Source organism: Amaranthus tricolor, chromosome 2 (genome assembly GCF_026212465.1).
Source record: "Amaranthus tricolor cultivar Red isolate AtriRed21 chromosome 2, ASM2621246v1, whole genome shotgun sequence".
Taxonomy (NCBI): Eukaryota; Viridiplantae; Streptophyta; class Magnoliopsida; order Caryophyllales; family Amaranthaceae; genus Amaranthus; species Amaranthus tricolor.
The window spans coordinates 38480728-38495676 of record NC_080048.1 but is presented as its reverse complement, the minus strand read 5'-3'; the positions used below and the strand labels follow the sequence as shown (position 1 = coordinate 38495676).

General features: G+C 35.6%; 3 protein-coding genes across 4 annotated transcripts; 1 reads left to right on the top strand and 2 right to left on the bottom strand.

The window, feature by feature from the left end:
* Window positions 1-525: 525 nt before the first annotated feature.
* On the top strand, window positions 526-4394 carry LOC130804687 (seed biotin-containing protein SBP65). Its single transcript, XM_057669223.1, has 4 exons — window positions 526-1135; window positions 1797-2108; window positions 2609-3299; window positions 3379-4394. The coding sequence occupies exons 1-4, from the start codon at window positions 561-563 to the stop codon at window positions 3928-3930; spliced, it is 2130 nt and encodes a 709-aa protein (XP_057525206.1). The 5' UTR covers window positions 526-560; the 3' UTR covers window positions 3931-4394.
* Window positions 4395-6247: 1853 nt separating this feature from the next.
* LOC130806152 (signaling peptide TAXIMIN 1) lies at window positions 6248-7340 on the bottom strand. Its single transcript, XM_057671106.1, has 2 exons — window positions 7041-7340; window positions 6248-6576 (listed from the first exon to the last, which is right to left on the bottom strand). Exons 1-2 carry the CDS (start codon window positions 7145-7147, stop codon window positions 6453-6455), a joined length of 231 nt encoding a protein of 76 aa, XP_057527089.1. The 5' UTR covers window positions 7148-7340; the 3' UTR covers window positions 6248-6452.
* A 924-nt stretch (window positions 7341-8264) lies between these two features.
* Window positions 8265-14559, bottom strand: LOC130806151 (uncharacterized). Of its 2 annotated transcripts, none has more exons than XM_057671105.1 (7): window positions 14091-14559; window positions 11937-12178; window positions 11115-11211; window positions 10374-10557; window positions 10175-10256; window positions 8918-8966; window positions 8265-8835 (listed from the first exon to the last, which is right to left on the bottom strand). In XM_057671105.1, exons 1-7 carry the CDS (start codon window positions 14466-14468, stop codon window positions 8803-8805), a joined length of 1065 nt encoding a protein of 354 aa, XP_057527088.1. In that variant the 5' UTR covers window positions 14469-14559; the 3' UTR covers window positions 8265-8802. The 2 variants fall into 2 exon arrangements, with proteins under 2 accessions (XP_057527088.1, XP_057527087.1); XM_057671104.1 differs by having other exon boundaries at window positions 8265-8810.
* Between the last annotated feature and the right edge of the window lie 390 nt (window positions 14560-14949).

Sequence of the window (14949 nt, the reverse complement as noted above, 5' to 3'; positions counted from 1 at the left end):
TGCCAGATGTTGCACTCTCAAGAACTGCATAAAACCGCACGTGGCAGTGTGATACTATAAAATTCTGTATGACTCTAACTTGGAAGTATACCAGATAAAGGTATTTAGTCGGGTCATCGAATTTCGTGTTTAGGATTGGTTTAAAATCGAGTTTTGTTTTCATATTGATTCTTATATTATTTTAAATCCATTTTCAAGTCAAATTAAGTCAAATAGATTTTAAAATCGGGTAAATATTATATCATCAAATCGTTTTAAACCCAAAATACATGGTAACCTATGCCAAAACTAGGATCATTTGAATCCTTTTAAAGGACACATGTTTAACAATCTATCCTACTTAGTCACCTCTTCATTCTTCCCCTTTTCACCACATGGCATATGTAAGACTTCCTTCACCCCTTTCTCACTTCCATTATCTATCTTGATCATCTCAAACCGCTCAACCAAATCATATATATTTATATTCACCCAACAATCAAATTTATTCATTCATTTTATTTCATCAAAATCAAAATATATCAATTAAAAGTAAAACATACGAAAAAAAGGGTTTTAGAATGGCTTCACAACAAGAGAGGAGAAGAGAGAATACAACCCAAGAGAGGAATGTGAATGTAGAGAAAGATCTTGTGCCTAAAAGAGCTACTCAATTTGAAGAGCTTGCTTCTAAGGTAGCTGATTCTGCTGTTGCTGCTGCTGCTTCTGTTGATGCTGATAGAAAAAGTGGCGGGGCTCGAAGCGCGACGGTGGTTATTGGTGTGGGTCAGGCTGGTGGTGGTCATGAAGGGAGGGATGATGCACATTTTGAGTCTCTTTCTGATAAGGTCGGGGTGACGGGCCAGGGTGGAGCGAGCCGGGTGCAACAAGGTGAAAGGCATACGAGCCATGGAACGGGGCAGGGGCAGGCGCAGCGAGGAGGGGGGAGGGATACGAGCCATGGAGTGTGGAAACCTACGCTGGCGCAGGCGAAATCACAAGCGCAAGGGCAAGGGCAAGGACAAGGAGGAAGAGGCATGGAAAGAAGTCATGGTGAACAAGAGAAGACAGCGATGCCGTCGTTGGAGGAGATGACTAATTATAGACAAACTGCTCAACAAAACTCCATTGATGCTATTCAATCTGCTCAACAAAGGTGTGTAGCTTACATTTCTTTTAATACAAATTCTGGTATGAGACGTTTTCACCTGAGACATGTTTGATACGGTTAATACGGTTAAAATAACTCAATAATAGAAACTTTTAGCGTACAACCTTTTTGTTTTAAGGTCATATGATCATGAGACGGTTTCGTATAAGACGGGTTGTTCTTTTAAATATATGAATAAATTTATGAATTGACCCAAAATATTTCATGATCTGAACCATGAAAAAAAACGAAAAACAAATGCAAAACCAGAAAAAAACGAAAAACAAATGCAAAACCAGAAAAAAAGGAAAAAAAAAAAAAGCAAAACCAGAGGGTTTGAGGGTTTGAGCATGTTCGACCGCATAGGCAGTATATGTTTAAGTTTAAGTTTTCAAAAGTACAAAGTACTTAGAAAAATATCAATATTTTTCAAAATTGCACGATATTTTAAAGAACTTTAAAAAAAAACGTGGGGAGTTTTGAACTTATAGTTAAACTAGTACTATTATTATGCTTTCCTTTAGTTAATAGTAATTAACTTGTTATTTATAAAAAAGTTGTTAAAATTATGAGTATAATTGAGCTGATTATAATAATTAAGAAGTTAATCATATGATAAGGATGTAATACATAATCGTTAACATTTAGGTTTATGATGGTAAAATAGGTATGACAAAGCTAAACAACAGGGAGCAAGTACTGGTTGGGAAACCAAAGAAAAGGTTGGAGGAATAGGACAAAATCAGCAAGAACATAAATTAGGAGGCCAAGAAAGAAGCCATGGTGCAGGAGGACAGCAAGGACCTACTTCTGTAGGGAAATTTGAGATGAAAGGAGAACATAAGGGTATGCAGGACACTTTGGGTAAACAAGGGGGACAACATCATCAACAAGATAGGCCGTTGACGGAACAAGTTTCTACTTATAGACAAACCACTCAAAAGGACTCCCTTGATGCCCAAGAGTCCACGGAAGCAAGGTATACGATGCCCGAGTAGTGTTATGGTTGGCCGCATTTTCTCATTGATAGGTCTGTTTAAAACAGACCCGATGAACTGATGTGAAACATACTTGACCTAAAATCTACCCGATAACCCACGAATTGATTTGAAACATACGACCCAAAATCTTCCCACTGATCCAAAATTTACCCGATAACCTGAAGGAACACCTCTGATCATGGATTTGATGATTATTATTATGGTTATCCGTGTTTTTTATCATTGATAGAGATGTTCAAAACAGATCCGACGAACTGACGTGAAATGTGAAATCTACCCGAGGAACACTTCTAATCATTGGTTTGATGATTATAATTATGGCTGTTCGTGTTTCGTGTTCATCATTGATAGAGATGTTCAAAACAAACCTGAACTGATGTGAAACATACCTGATCTGAAATCTACTCGATAAAGAACACCTCTGATCATTGATTTATTGATTTGATGATAATTGCGGGCTTGGTTTGCTGTTTTACAGGTACAACAAAGCAAAAGAAGAGGCGGCGAATGCAGCATGGGAAGCGAAAGAAGCAGCAAAACATGGCTTAGGAGCAGCAGCAGCTAAGACGTATGAACTGGGCCTTACGGCCAAGGAGAGAGCCAGTGCTGGAGTTGGGGCAACGACCCAATACATATCAGAGAAGTCACGTCCGATGGCTGAAACAGCGTCTGAGACTGCGCAACAAGCCAAAGAAGCGCTGTCATCTGCTGGCCAAAAGTCTGTGGAATACACAAAAGAGACAGCAAAACAGACAGCCGAGTATGCTGGCGAAAAGGCGGTGCAAGCCAAAGACACCACTGTGAGCACCACAAAGAGTGTAGCCGGCTACGTGGGACAGAAGGCTGTTGCGGTGGGTAAAACTGCGGCCGGGTTAGCAGGGAAGGTAGCCGAAGAGGTGAAAGATCAAGCTGTCGTCGCTGGGTGGGGGGCGGCCCATCTCACGTCAGAGGTTGCGGTTGGCGCTACGAAGAAAGCAGGAGGAGTGTTGGGGATGGCTAAGGATGTGGTTGCGAGCGCTGCTCATAAAGCGACCGAGCTGGCTGAGGTTCCGGTGGTTATGGCACGAGACGCAGCTGTTGACACTGGAGAAAAGCTTGCGGATTATACGGCTAGAAAGAAAATGGAGGCTGAAAGATACCGAGAAGAGAAACATGTGCAGTATGATACGGTATAGCTACCGCCTGAACAGTTTTAGGTATTACCCGTTTTGTCCCTTCGAGTCTCTAATTGCTTTGATTTATGTGCAGGGCGAGTATGGAGAGAATCAGCCAACAGCAGGTGAAGGGGTTGTAGAGAAGTTGAAGGAGAGTTTGCCGGGCGGACGAACTACACAGACGCAAGGTAGCGATAGAACGGGAGAGGGGACTCGAACAGGCGAGATGATGGAAAAAGGAGGAAGTGTGTTAGGAGCGATAGGCGAAACGGTTGTGGAGATAGCTCAGAGCACGGCAAATCTGCCGTCTAAAATCCAGGAAGGAGCCGGGAAACTTACTGACAAAGGAAGGGAAATGATGGGGAGTATGCCTAGTGGGGGAGAAGTCGTGGGGAATTTACAGAAGGGAACGGAAACGCTCAAACAGAAAACTATGAACACGATGGCAGAAGGGGCGGAGACGGGGGAGATAATGATCGAGAAAGGAGAAGGTGTGCTCGGAGCGATTGGCGAAACAATAGTCGAGATTGCGCAACACACGACTAATCTCGTTGCCGGGCCTGGACAGGGGCAAGCGGGCCCGAGGCCGCAAGATGAAGTAAAGGAGAAGGTAGAACTTAAAGGTAGCAGCAATGTTTATGGTTAATGGTAGACTTCATATGTTTTACGGTGGTTTTTGGCAAGTAAAGTTTGAGGTGAAGTGTGAAGTAGTTTGCAGTTAATAAATGTTTAATATTTTGGTTGTGTATGTGAATGTATTCTAGTTTTTAGCACATGTATTTGTAAGGTTTTGTGTACCTCAAACTCTCTCTTTGGTGTTCATATAAGTTGGGAAACTCTTTTTACCTTCCAACTTCTACATATTTGAATTTTCGTGATCTATAATTAATTTTAGTTTCCAAAAATGATCTATAGTAATTTCAATATTTATCAAATGGCTTTTGACTGAAATTGTTAACTTATATTTGTCGATAGGAGTATTTGGTTTGTCAACAAAAGGAGGATGAATAGTCAATTCAATCCTAGGTGTGTGTATATGTATTCTATACTCTATCCTATTCACGTTCAAACAAGATCTTATTTAATTTATTTTTAATGTAAATTGATCTTATTTAATTTATTTTTAATTTATTTTTAACGTAAATTTTATTAATATTAATATAGAACAATAATTAATTAGATCTTATTTAATGTATTTTTAACGTAAATTTTATTAATATTAATATAGAACAATAATTAGTAGAATACATAAGTGTTAGTCATTTATAAAGCATCAAAGAAATTGATCCTCAATGGAAACAACATAGAAATTCCTAACCATTCTATTCTAATCAAATAATTTGAAGGTGTTTATTCTAATCAAATCATTTGGGGTGTTTTGGCACAAGCAATTGGAACTTATGAGATTTTAAGATGAGACTTTTAAGATCAGATTTTGAAGATATAAAAGTCTTATTTCTTATTTAGCATATTAGGGACGTGGAAGAAATAAATGAAAATAAAAGTCTCACTAATTATCACCCTTCCCTCGAGACTTAATTTTTAGAGACTTTTGAATTTTTTATACCTATTTTCTATTCCTATTCCCTTTAAATAAACAAGTACTTCAATTTTTTTGGAACAAAGTCTCATTCCCTTCTGCAAATCCTATGTGCCAAACAACCCCTTGGTGTTTTATATATTTCTTAAATATTTTTAATTGTTCTTGATTAAAAATTATAAAATATTAATAGAATCTTACATTGAGATGCATTAAACAAGATCTCACTTATTCATGTTCTAACTTATAAGTAGATTGAGAATAAAATACAAGCTAAAATTAATCGGCTAATAATGCCAAAAAAAAAAGATATAATGATCAAAATGGAACAAAGTATAAAAAAAGGGAAAACAAGTCTTGAAAGATTAAACAAATAAGGTTGCTCGATCATGCAACCAAACCCAATAAGTTGATTAAAAATTTCAACACAATAATAATAGAATATGTAGAAGCAAAAGCTAGAAGACGGACAAATAAGGTACTCCATAATTCATCTCATCAAGCTCACATGATCCATCATGTTCTAATTATAATTAGGCTAAACATCCACATCAAGCTTTTCTAAATGATTGCCTGGCTGTGAAGGGAAATACCCCCTTAAAACATTAAAATATCCATTTTAGTTATTAAAAATCATCAGACCATCTCATTCAATGGGTATTTGGCAAAATAACTTATTGTGCAATTTTAGTTTATTATGATATAAGTAGAGGATTGAGTAGCCAAACCAGTCAACACTAACGTTTGGTAAATTAGTTGGTTGAAACAACTTATTAATATGAATAAACTGTTTTTAAACAAGTTGCTCATAGCAGCGAATTCAAAATTAACTAGTAAACCAGTTAATAAAATCAGCTGAGCAATCAGCTATCAGTTACAAATTATCAGCTGTTTGTAAAACACTCCCAATAATTACTAAATCGAATATAGAAATTAATCTGATTCTATAATTTTGGTAGCATTTTTCATGGGATCTTTTATAAAAGAAATAGTAGTACTCCTTCAATCCTTAAATTTCCTACATGATCGCGTCTAAAAAACTTCCATTTCAATTTATATAATATAACAAATTTATAGAAATAGACAGTAAGCTAAAACAAACGAGTCATTACATGATGTCAGACCCACCAACTCTAAATGTAAATCGATTCGACTCGACTCACCCCTTGACCCCTAGCCCCACATTGAACATGTCTAGTTTCCCAAGTTCCTAACTAACGAGTTTAAACCAATTCTAATCCAAATAGTTTACTTATCTCTCAATCACATTAAAAATTGATTTTCAACCATACAGAAAACACATAAATATCTAAAAAAAAATATACTAATCATATACTCTCTTCGTTACAATTAGTTAGTTACGTTTTAATCAAAATTCCAAAAGCTTTTAACTCGAAGTATAACAAACAATATCACACGAAAATAAGTAATGATCAATTTATTGCAATAACAATAAATCCATTATATAAAATTAAGACAACATACAAATTTTGTGAAAGAAATCCCATAAATACAACTAAAAAGACCAACCCATGATTATTAATAAACAACAATTATTACACAAACCCCAAAATCAAATTATTGAAATTTACAAGAAATACAAAAAGAAATAATCAAAAAAATCAAAATTAGCAAGGGATCTTAGAAGTAAACCATTCCATGACATGAATAGGAGCTTTGATAAGTTCAAGTGCAAGCTCCACTAATACAGTCACACATAAACAACATGGACATATGCAACTTAATGTCAATCTGCAATAAAACAAATTTATACAAAAATTTAAAACAAGAATTAGTCATATTAATTAGGGTAAATTATAAAAATGAACACACCTTTGCTCAAAACGCTAAAAATAAATCTAATTATTGATTATTTTTTAAAAAAATTTAAATTAGTATAAAAATGAGTTTATTTAACAATAAAGGAGAGATTTAATAAGAAGGGTGTTCAAAATAAGAAAAATAAGATGAATTCTAAAAATCTAAGGTTACGATCAAGCTACACAGAAAAGATAATATTTCATAAATCTGAATTTTTATCTTTCTCATTTTAAAATCCTCTTATTTAATTTAACAATAAAAGTGAGTGTATTTTCGACAGATTAAGCAAACATTAGTTGATTATTGACAATTTATCCAATTAATTAAATAATAATAATAATAATAATTGAAATTAGTGATGTAAAAGGGAATTAATTGGAAGGGGAAAAACTTACCCGACGATCCAAACGATGACGCCAACAATGGAGACGAGAAGACATAAGAAGGCGAAAGGAAGGCCTAAAAGAAAACCAATTGGTCTGCAATCTCCGTCGCAGCACATGGTTGATGGATAAAGCTCAAAAGCGTCGAAAATTGAAGTGTTTGAGATTTTGTTCTGCCGGCTTTTTGGGGCTTGCTTATGAAGGGAGTTGGGACTTGGGAATTGGGAGTAAAGCGTTGATTGAACTCTTTAAAAAAAATAATAATTTAAAGTATTTGTTTTTAGGAACCGTCATGTCTTAGTTAGAGAGTAAGTTTTACTTTTTGAAAAATGTTTAAGATTTGATTTTTACCTATCTATAATAAAATAAAATAAAAATACAATTGATTTTTATCATTGAAAATGCAATATTTAAGTTTTCAATGTTAGAGATTTATGAGATTTATCAGATATGTTACATTTTAAATGGGACTGAAAGAAGAGTACATGAGTAAGGGGATTTGGTTTTTTTTATAGGTGACGTGATTGACAAATTATGTTTGACAAATGATTAAGGAATACGTATTACAACTAGATTCCGCAATTGTTATTTAATTATTATTTTTAGGGAATAATTTTTTATTTGGGTTAAGTTAGAGAACCTCTAGGAGGGTAGATGAGAATCTCAAATTTAATTATTATGGATTTTATTCTCATCTTATTTTGGTATGTTTTTACATTGTGTTTGAATAGCAAATTAGAAGGAAAAATAAACTAAGAGAAGGAAAAGGGTAGTAAGGGAAAAACAAAGAAGGGGTAAGAAGAGAAAATACATCTTATTTAGAAGAGAAAGGAGGAAAAAAAAATGAGTATTTTTCCTCAAATTTTCCACTTAAGGAAATTGCGTTCTCAATAGAATTTGACCAACTTGTCTATATTGTTTCTTTAAATTTCTCAACTCTAGATCCCTCTTTCTTTTGTTATCCAAATAAAGAATTCTATATCCTTTCATATCACACTTTTTCTTTTTCCTTGATTCTCTCTATCTAAACATTATGTCAAAGTTTTTTTTTGCATTAAGTTTGATCATGTTGAATCAAGCTAAATATGACTGAATTACTAGAGGTATACATTTAGTCTTTCCAACGAATTTTATTTATAATACCTCACGATAAGTAGATTTCGGATTTTATTTATCAAAATTATGTGATACTTTCAAATTCTATGTCATATTACTAGAATAATAAATGCAAGATACTTTAACTACACAAACACCGTATTAGAGTTAGTCAGATCATATTTAGATTCGAATAAGTCAAGTACAAATTGAACTGCTCCACTATACCCACAAGTGATTCATATTCCATTGTCCATATGACTAATTTCATTTTACTAAGTGCATTCTAGGCACATTTTCATCTTTATGCCCCAACAATCAAACTAACAAATCCCTAAGGATGTGCACCATGTGCTTGAAAACACCATGACCCATCAAAGAACATCATAAGGAACGTTCATATTGAATAATTGTATAACGTAGCATTCTACATAAACTCCTACGAGTCCTATTCGGTTTGCCTCTGTGCATCCGGATCCTCCAACCTCCGACATGTCCCAGACATATATAAATCGAGATTTTTACAAGGCGACCTACCGGGTAGCATCATTAGACACAGACGCACTATGGCTTCGAGTTATAGCATCTCCAATTTACAACTGCTAATTATACCCATCACCTAGTATGCTCGCCTGAATTAGCATTCTCGTTTTCCATCTCAATAATATGAGCGAGCCTTTCATAAACCTATCAAGATTTTGGAACAGATGAACTAAACTCAAACTGTAACATTTGTTTGATTGAAAATGCCAACCACATTATTGATCGGTGTAAATTACAAACAAATAACGCACCTGAGACAGCTGCCCCTTGCTTTGATTATCGGTTGAAGATGCATCATACCTGGAAAACGGAGGCAAATATTCAGTCTACAAATTGATAATGCCAAAGAAGCGGTAATGAGCTTGAATAACTCGACGTTTGATATTTAGAACCGCAAGCACTTGAGTAGTACGGAGTTTAATAACTAGACTTTACACATGTAGAGTAACTAAAAATGTACTCGTGCTTATCTACACGCAACAAGATCCACCTTGAAAGAGCACTAAATTTTTATCAAAGTGTAAATTTTCCAAAACAAGTACTAAGGACTAAGGCAACACGAAGAGTTGAAATAAGGTTATGTGTACATGGCCTGATGTCCTAAAATCTGTATCGAGAAGCACTTATTCAGGCAACTTCAAACTGTATCTTTCAGTATTCCGAGGCCTCAAATAGATGATGATATGCATATACTCCTAGGAATCAGTATACCAAATGCAGGGAACAGAAAAGGAAAATTACCCCAGTAGACAATGGATAAAGGAAATCAAGTAATAGATAAGAAGATTAATGATGGTTGGCGACTTGGTTGTACACTTACGAGCTTAGTGGGTATTGGGACGGGTTGGAAGATAAAAGGTGTGCTGTCACTGATAAGGGCTGCTCGCCCGAGTGAGTTAGTGCTTGCCTGAGCAGCAAAGGATGCAAAGATTCTGCCTGCTGCTCGAAGGTGTTCTCACCCGAGCTAAAAATGTGCTTCCCCAAGCACTTTATGGCTAGTTATGTTACTTGGACTCAGGTACTGATGTCGGATACTGGTACGTGTCCAAGTGTCGGATACATCTAATAATTCAATCAAAAGCCTAAAATGAAGTGTCTAAGTGTCATACCAATGTCCGAGTATCAAGGATCGGACACAAATACGTGAAGCAAAATGAAGAGTCCGATTAACATAGATGATGGCTAGGCAGGTCTCTGTCTCTCTTGTCTAGGCATTGTGCACAAGGGTTCAAGCATAACACTTTCCCACGCTTCCTCACATACATCTCCATGCTTGACACTAACTTAACAAGGTTTCTCGAGTAGTCTTCTCCATCATTTCACTACCCTAAGCGCACACTTCTCCACACCAAATACTCCAAAGCTACAAGAACAAGACTAGGCCGAAAATTACCCAACGACAAAGGTTAGCTCAAGGCATGCCAAACTCAACATGTACAAACAAATCAATTGCATTTGTACCACCAGCGGCCTAATTGGATAGTACGTAAGGCTAAAACTTGACATACCAATGTCGGGGCAGGCCAGCCTCGTCTCGAGCTGTATAATTGAAAGGTCCTTTTACTTCTATGTCATACTCCTTTAACAAGTCTGCATCACAATTCAAAAGTCAGTACTATAAGCGAATGAGGAAAACAGAGCGTTTTTAAATCCAAACGGATGAGAGAAACTTATAATGTACTTCATTTATGAGAATCAAATTGATACCTTTGAAAGCAGAACATGGGACCCGCCCCATTTTTTGACAAACTGCAATAAACCAGTAGACACCAACAGCAACATGCGCAACCTCTTCATCGGCAATTTTAGCCACTATACCTGAAGTCCTTTTATCTCCAAAACCAATCATCTTTTTCACAAGTCTTGGTCCTGCATCAAGTCCCCTAGCCTCCTAATGTAAAAATACACATTTGGGTTACGTCTTCCATCCCAAATTAGTTGATGACTTGATGTATTCGGGATATATATATATATGTATATATATATATATATATATATATATATGTATATATATATATATATATATATATATATATGTATATATATATATATATATATATATACGCATGTGCAACAGTAATGAAAGTTTGATCGTAGAAAGGTTTTTTGGTCCACAATTTTCCATTACCATGTGATACCACATGTTTAAGGGGTAAAACATTGAAATGAATTTTACGAAGAAAAAGAGGTTGTTGAAGGAGAATAAGTATGATCATTAAGTTTGTCAAGATATATTCTTACCAAAATAACACTAACATTTCATTAACATTCACACCATTTAGTACCGAATACCAAACAGGTCGTAATAGTTGGATCAGATTTGATTCATTCTACAGAAAGGGCTGATTTGCAGCTGATTTTTCAAACCAAATTTTTAAACTTAAAAGATTTCCATAGACTATGAATAAACCATTTTAACACTAGATGAGATGTCTATCATTTAATTACCTGGACAAGCGGAATTGCAGCCAATCGTGCAGATACATTGAAAGACGACTTGTCAGCCTCTCTCCAGAGCAGATTATGAGCAGGCATATCTCCATATCTGCTTACAGCAGAATCAGGAAAACTAAATGTCTATCATTCAATATATGGGTGTCAAGGAACCAATTCAACCAAAAGCTTAAGCTGATGGTTGAGGCCCCAGGATATGTTATATACTCTAACACGCCCCCTCACACGAGAGCCCTTTGGGCTAGAAGTGTGGATGCAACACATGTTCTCCTCATACATGGTGCTCAATATTCCACTTTGAATGAGGGGTGGTTGAGATTCGAACCCGTGACCTTTTGTCACATTGGCTCTGATACCATGTTAAATTAGGCTGGACTTATTGTGAATGCCAGCATATTAACGGGAAGACACAAGTGCACACACTTCATAAGCTAAGGAGATATATACCATCCCAAAACCATATGGCAATGGGAAGAAGGTCTCTAATAGCTTATAAAGCGTGCACACCATTTTCAATTTATCGATGTGGGATAACTCATCCCAACACCCCCTCACATGCGAACCCCCGTCAAGTTCGCATGTGGGAGTAATCAATTAGGGTAGGAACGCCATTCTTTTCGAACCTACCATTTTTAAATTGTTGATCGAACCATCGGCTCTGATACCATGTCAAGGAACCAATTCAACCAAAAGCTTAAGCTGATGGTTGAGGCCCCAGGATATGTTATATACTCTAACAATGGGTAGTACTAATAGAAGGAAATAGATACATCTCCATAGCTTAATGGAAGATAAAGTATGATGGGCATTAATTACTGGAAGCCAAGTTCTGATAATCGTTGTGAACACCAAGAAAAATGCCGACTCTCATCATCAGCGACATGAGCAAAATCAGCAAAGAAACCTTCTCCAAGCATATCCTGATAGGGTGAAAAGCGAACAACTGTATCCCAAGCCAAATCAATGGCATTAAGCTCTACATGAGCAAGGTTATGAAGCATATATGCATTGAGAGGTAAGCCAGATTCTTTAGGAGGTGGGATATCCTTTGGAGGTACCTTCATTTGGAAGAATATAGCTGGCTATATTATAAGATGTAAAGTGGGAATAGATAACAAGCATTACAACGAAGAAATTATATGTCATCCACAGAATCCATGAACTCATCACAAACAAGGAGCAACATTCACGCACTCCCTCCGTCTATATAAGATTGGTCCGCTAGGCCAAAGTTGCTTTTTAACAAAACATAGCACATGGTTTTGTGGAGAGAATTTATAAAATCGGTAAGTTACATATTGGAGGTAATGGAGAAAAATCACATGGACAACAATATTTGGTTTCAAATCATAATGAATTATATTTAAATGATTCATTAAATCATGATCACTTTTTATTTAGCTAACATTGAAGATATGTTTGCTAATTGCTAGCAAGGGTCAATTCAAATTAACCTCTTTGTTATCACTAACAAGGTTATGGTTGTCATCACTACAAAGATAAAGTTGTGTAAATCTGACCCCTCCAAATCTTGCCTAGCGGTTGTTTATATAAAAAGACGCTTATAACTAGGCATATATGGAGTATTCATTTTCTTAAAGCTTATTGTAACACTGAGAATTCACCCTCCCAAAACAAAAAACTCAAAAGATGATGCAAATATAAGTTAATACTAGTGCCATGTGAATTGCATGTTTAGCTTAAAACTGCATTCCATTGTTTCAGTTTTTGTTCATCATTATCACTTTATGTGTGATCTTTACCTTAACTTTTGAGAAATTGTTCAGAGCATAAGAAATCAATTACAACATATATTGCTAATTTTCTATAGAGGTAAGGCAATCTAATAAACTGATCTATAACAGTTTTATCAGCAAAATGTAACCTTCCTAAGTGGTTTGTGTAAAGGTCGATCACAACCCACCCTCAATAAAGAGTGAAATCATAGTATATAAGAGGAATTAAACATAAAGTATTCAAACTCTACATTCAAGTCACAATATTTGATGACTATTCAAAATTCAAACACCACCTTTATTTCGATGGGCCAAAGTTATATAGTTCTTTGATTTTGGATTACAATGGAATATAGTAAAATAACTCGCACTTCTCATTTATGAACTGCACATAGTATTTGCTAGCAACGATCAATTGGAAACACCTCAGGGTCCGTTTGGTAGTGGTAATAAACTGTGGTAATGGGAATGAAACAAGTTTAATTTTGGTTGCAAAATCTCTTGGCTACCTTAATGGCCATGCTTGTCCGACCTCGATCATCTCATTTTTTTTCATAAAATTCATTCCAATACATTACCACTGGGAGAGGTGGTATTAGGTGATAATGAAAATTTATATATAACAAAATTTTTTTGTGTCAAATTTTCATCTAACATGGAAATAACATAGAACTTTTGATAAAAGTATCAATCATTCCCATCACCACCATTTAGTACCATCAACCAAACGGACCGACAGGGTAATGTTGCGTACACTAGACCACCCAAACCCCACCCTAAGTAGAAGCCACCAAATCACGTTGGGATAGTGATATTTATATTTGTAAACTCCCAAAAATTGTTTATCCCCTCACCTAAAAATCATTTTTGTGACAACACAAAAATTCTTCGCCCCCTCCCAACCCAAAATCCTGGCTCGCCTTTGTTCATAAGCCACTTAAAGCATTTTAAAAACTCGTTTAGTTGTCATTGAAATTAAATTCAACTTGGGCTTTATAATTGATGGAAAATTACTTTCATTGCTAATTTCCTAGAAATCCAATATACTACTCGAAAGTTAACACGAGAATTTGTAATTAGACATTCATACACTTCATATGAATTTCTATTTGTACATTAGGCCACTTCTTAAGCATTTCAAGGATAGTTCCCGACCAAACAACATCAAATACTACCCAGAAAAAACAATGAATAATTCAACAAATAAACTGGGTAAACACAGAAAAAGAAGTACCAGCTGGGGTTTACTTGGGCGGGCAGGACGAGAAGGCGGGTCAAAAACCCCAATAGGAAGTTTTTCTAAACGCCATTTAGAATAAGCAAAATGGGAAATCTGGGATTTCGCAAGAGGATCACTAGTGGAAAGAACTAAAGCACCAAGTTCAGCTAAAGATGAACAAGACCCATTTGGAATTTCAACTTGTTCATGCTTCAATGGAGGTTCTGGGCCTCTTATTCCCCATGTTCGATTCTGGTTGACTGAACTTTCTCTCCATTGTTGTAAGCCTGACCATTGGCAATGAAGTGGAGGATTTGAAGAGTATAATCTGGGTTTGAATGTAGGAATAAGGAAGAGATTTGGGTACCTGATTTTGGTGACGAAGAGCATCATATGAGTCTTGTTTTTATGTGGGACTTGTACGTTTGTTGATAGACCTTAAACCCAACGAAAGCCTCAAGGGTTCGAACTTCGGAGGTTGGATTATAACTCGTCAATTGACTAAAATTTATTAATATCAATAAAAAATTACTATCTGAGTTGATATTATTTAAATTTGTTCAACAGTCACACATATGAAAATGTAAATATTTGGCCCATCTTAAGCTAGTTTTCTTTTTTTTTTTTTTTTTTTTTTTTTTTTTGGATTCATCCCTAAATCATGTGTAAAATATCCAATATTATTTAAATTTTATCATTTCTTCAACTAATAATATTTCCTCCCTTATTCTCATTGAATTTCATTATGTTGAAGTTTATGTGTCTTAGGCTAAAAGGCTCATGACATGAAATTAGGACGCCACTGAAAATTAATTGGTACAAAAATGGGTAAAAGTTAAATTGTGCTTTTTGTAGATGGCCACAGAAAAAACCG

Coding starts and splice junctions, on each gene's coding strand:
- LOC130806152 (XM_057671106.1), bottom strand. CDS start 7,147: ATGTGCTGCGACGGAGATTGCAGACCAATTGGTTTTCTTTTAGGCCTT. Junction 6,577..7,040: donor GTCATCGTTTGGATCGTCGG/GTAAGTTTTTCC, acceptor GTTTTATTGCAG/ATTGACATTAAGTTGCATAT.
- LOC130806151 (XM_057671104.1), bottom strand. CDS start 14,468: ATGATGCTCTTCGTCACCAAAATCAGGTACCCAAATCTCTTCCTTATT. Junction 11,212..11,936: donor TTATCAGAACTTGGCTTCCA/GTAATTAATGCC, acceptor TGCTGTAAGCAG/ATATGGAGATATGCCTGCTC. Junction 10,558..11,114: donor CTGCAATTCCGCTTGTCCAG/GTAATTAAATGA, acceptor TTTTTACATTAG/GAGGCTAGGGGACTTGATGC.
- LOC130804687 (XM_057669223.1), top strand. CDS start 561: ATGGCTTCACAACAAGAGAGGAGAAGAGAGAATACAACCCAAGAGAGG. Junction 1,136..1,796: donor ATTCAATCTGCTCAACAAAG/GTGTGTAGCTTA, acceptor ATGGTAAAATAG/GTATGACAAAGCTAAACAAC. Junction 2,109..2,608: donor CAAGAGTCCACGGAAGCAAG/GTATACGATGCC, acceptor GCTGTTTTACAG/GTACAACAAAGCAAAAGAAG.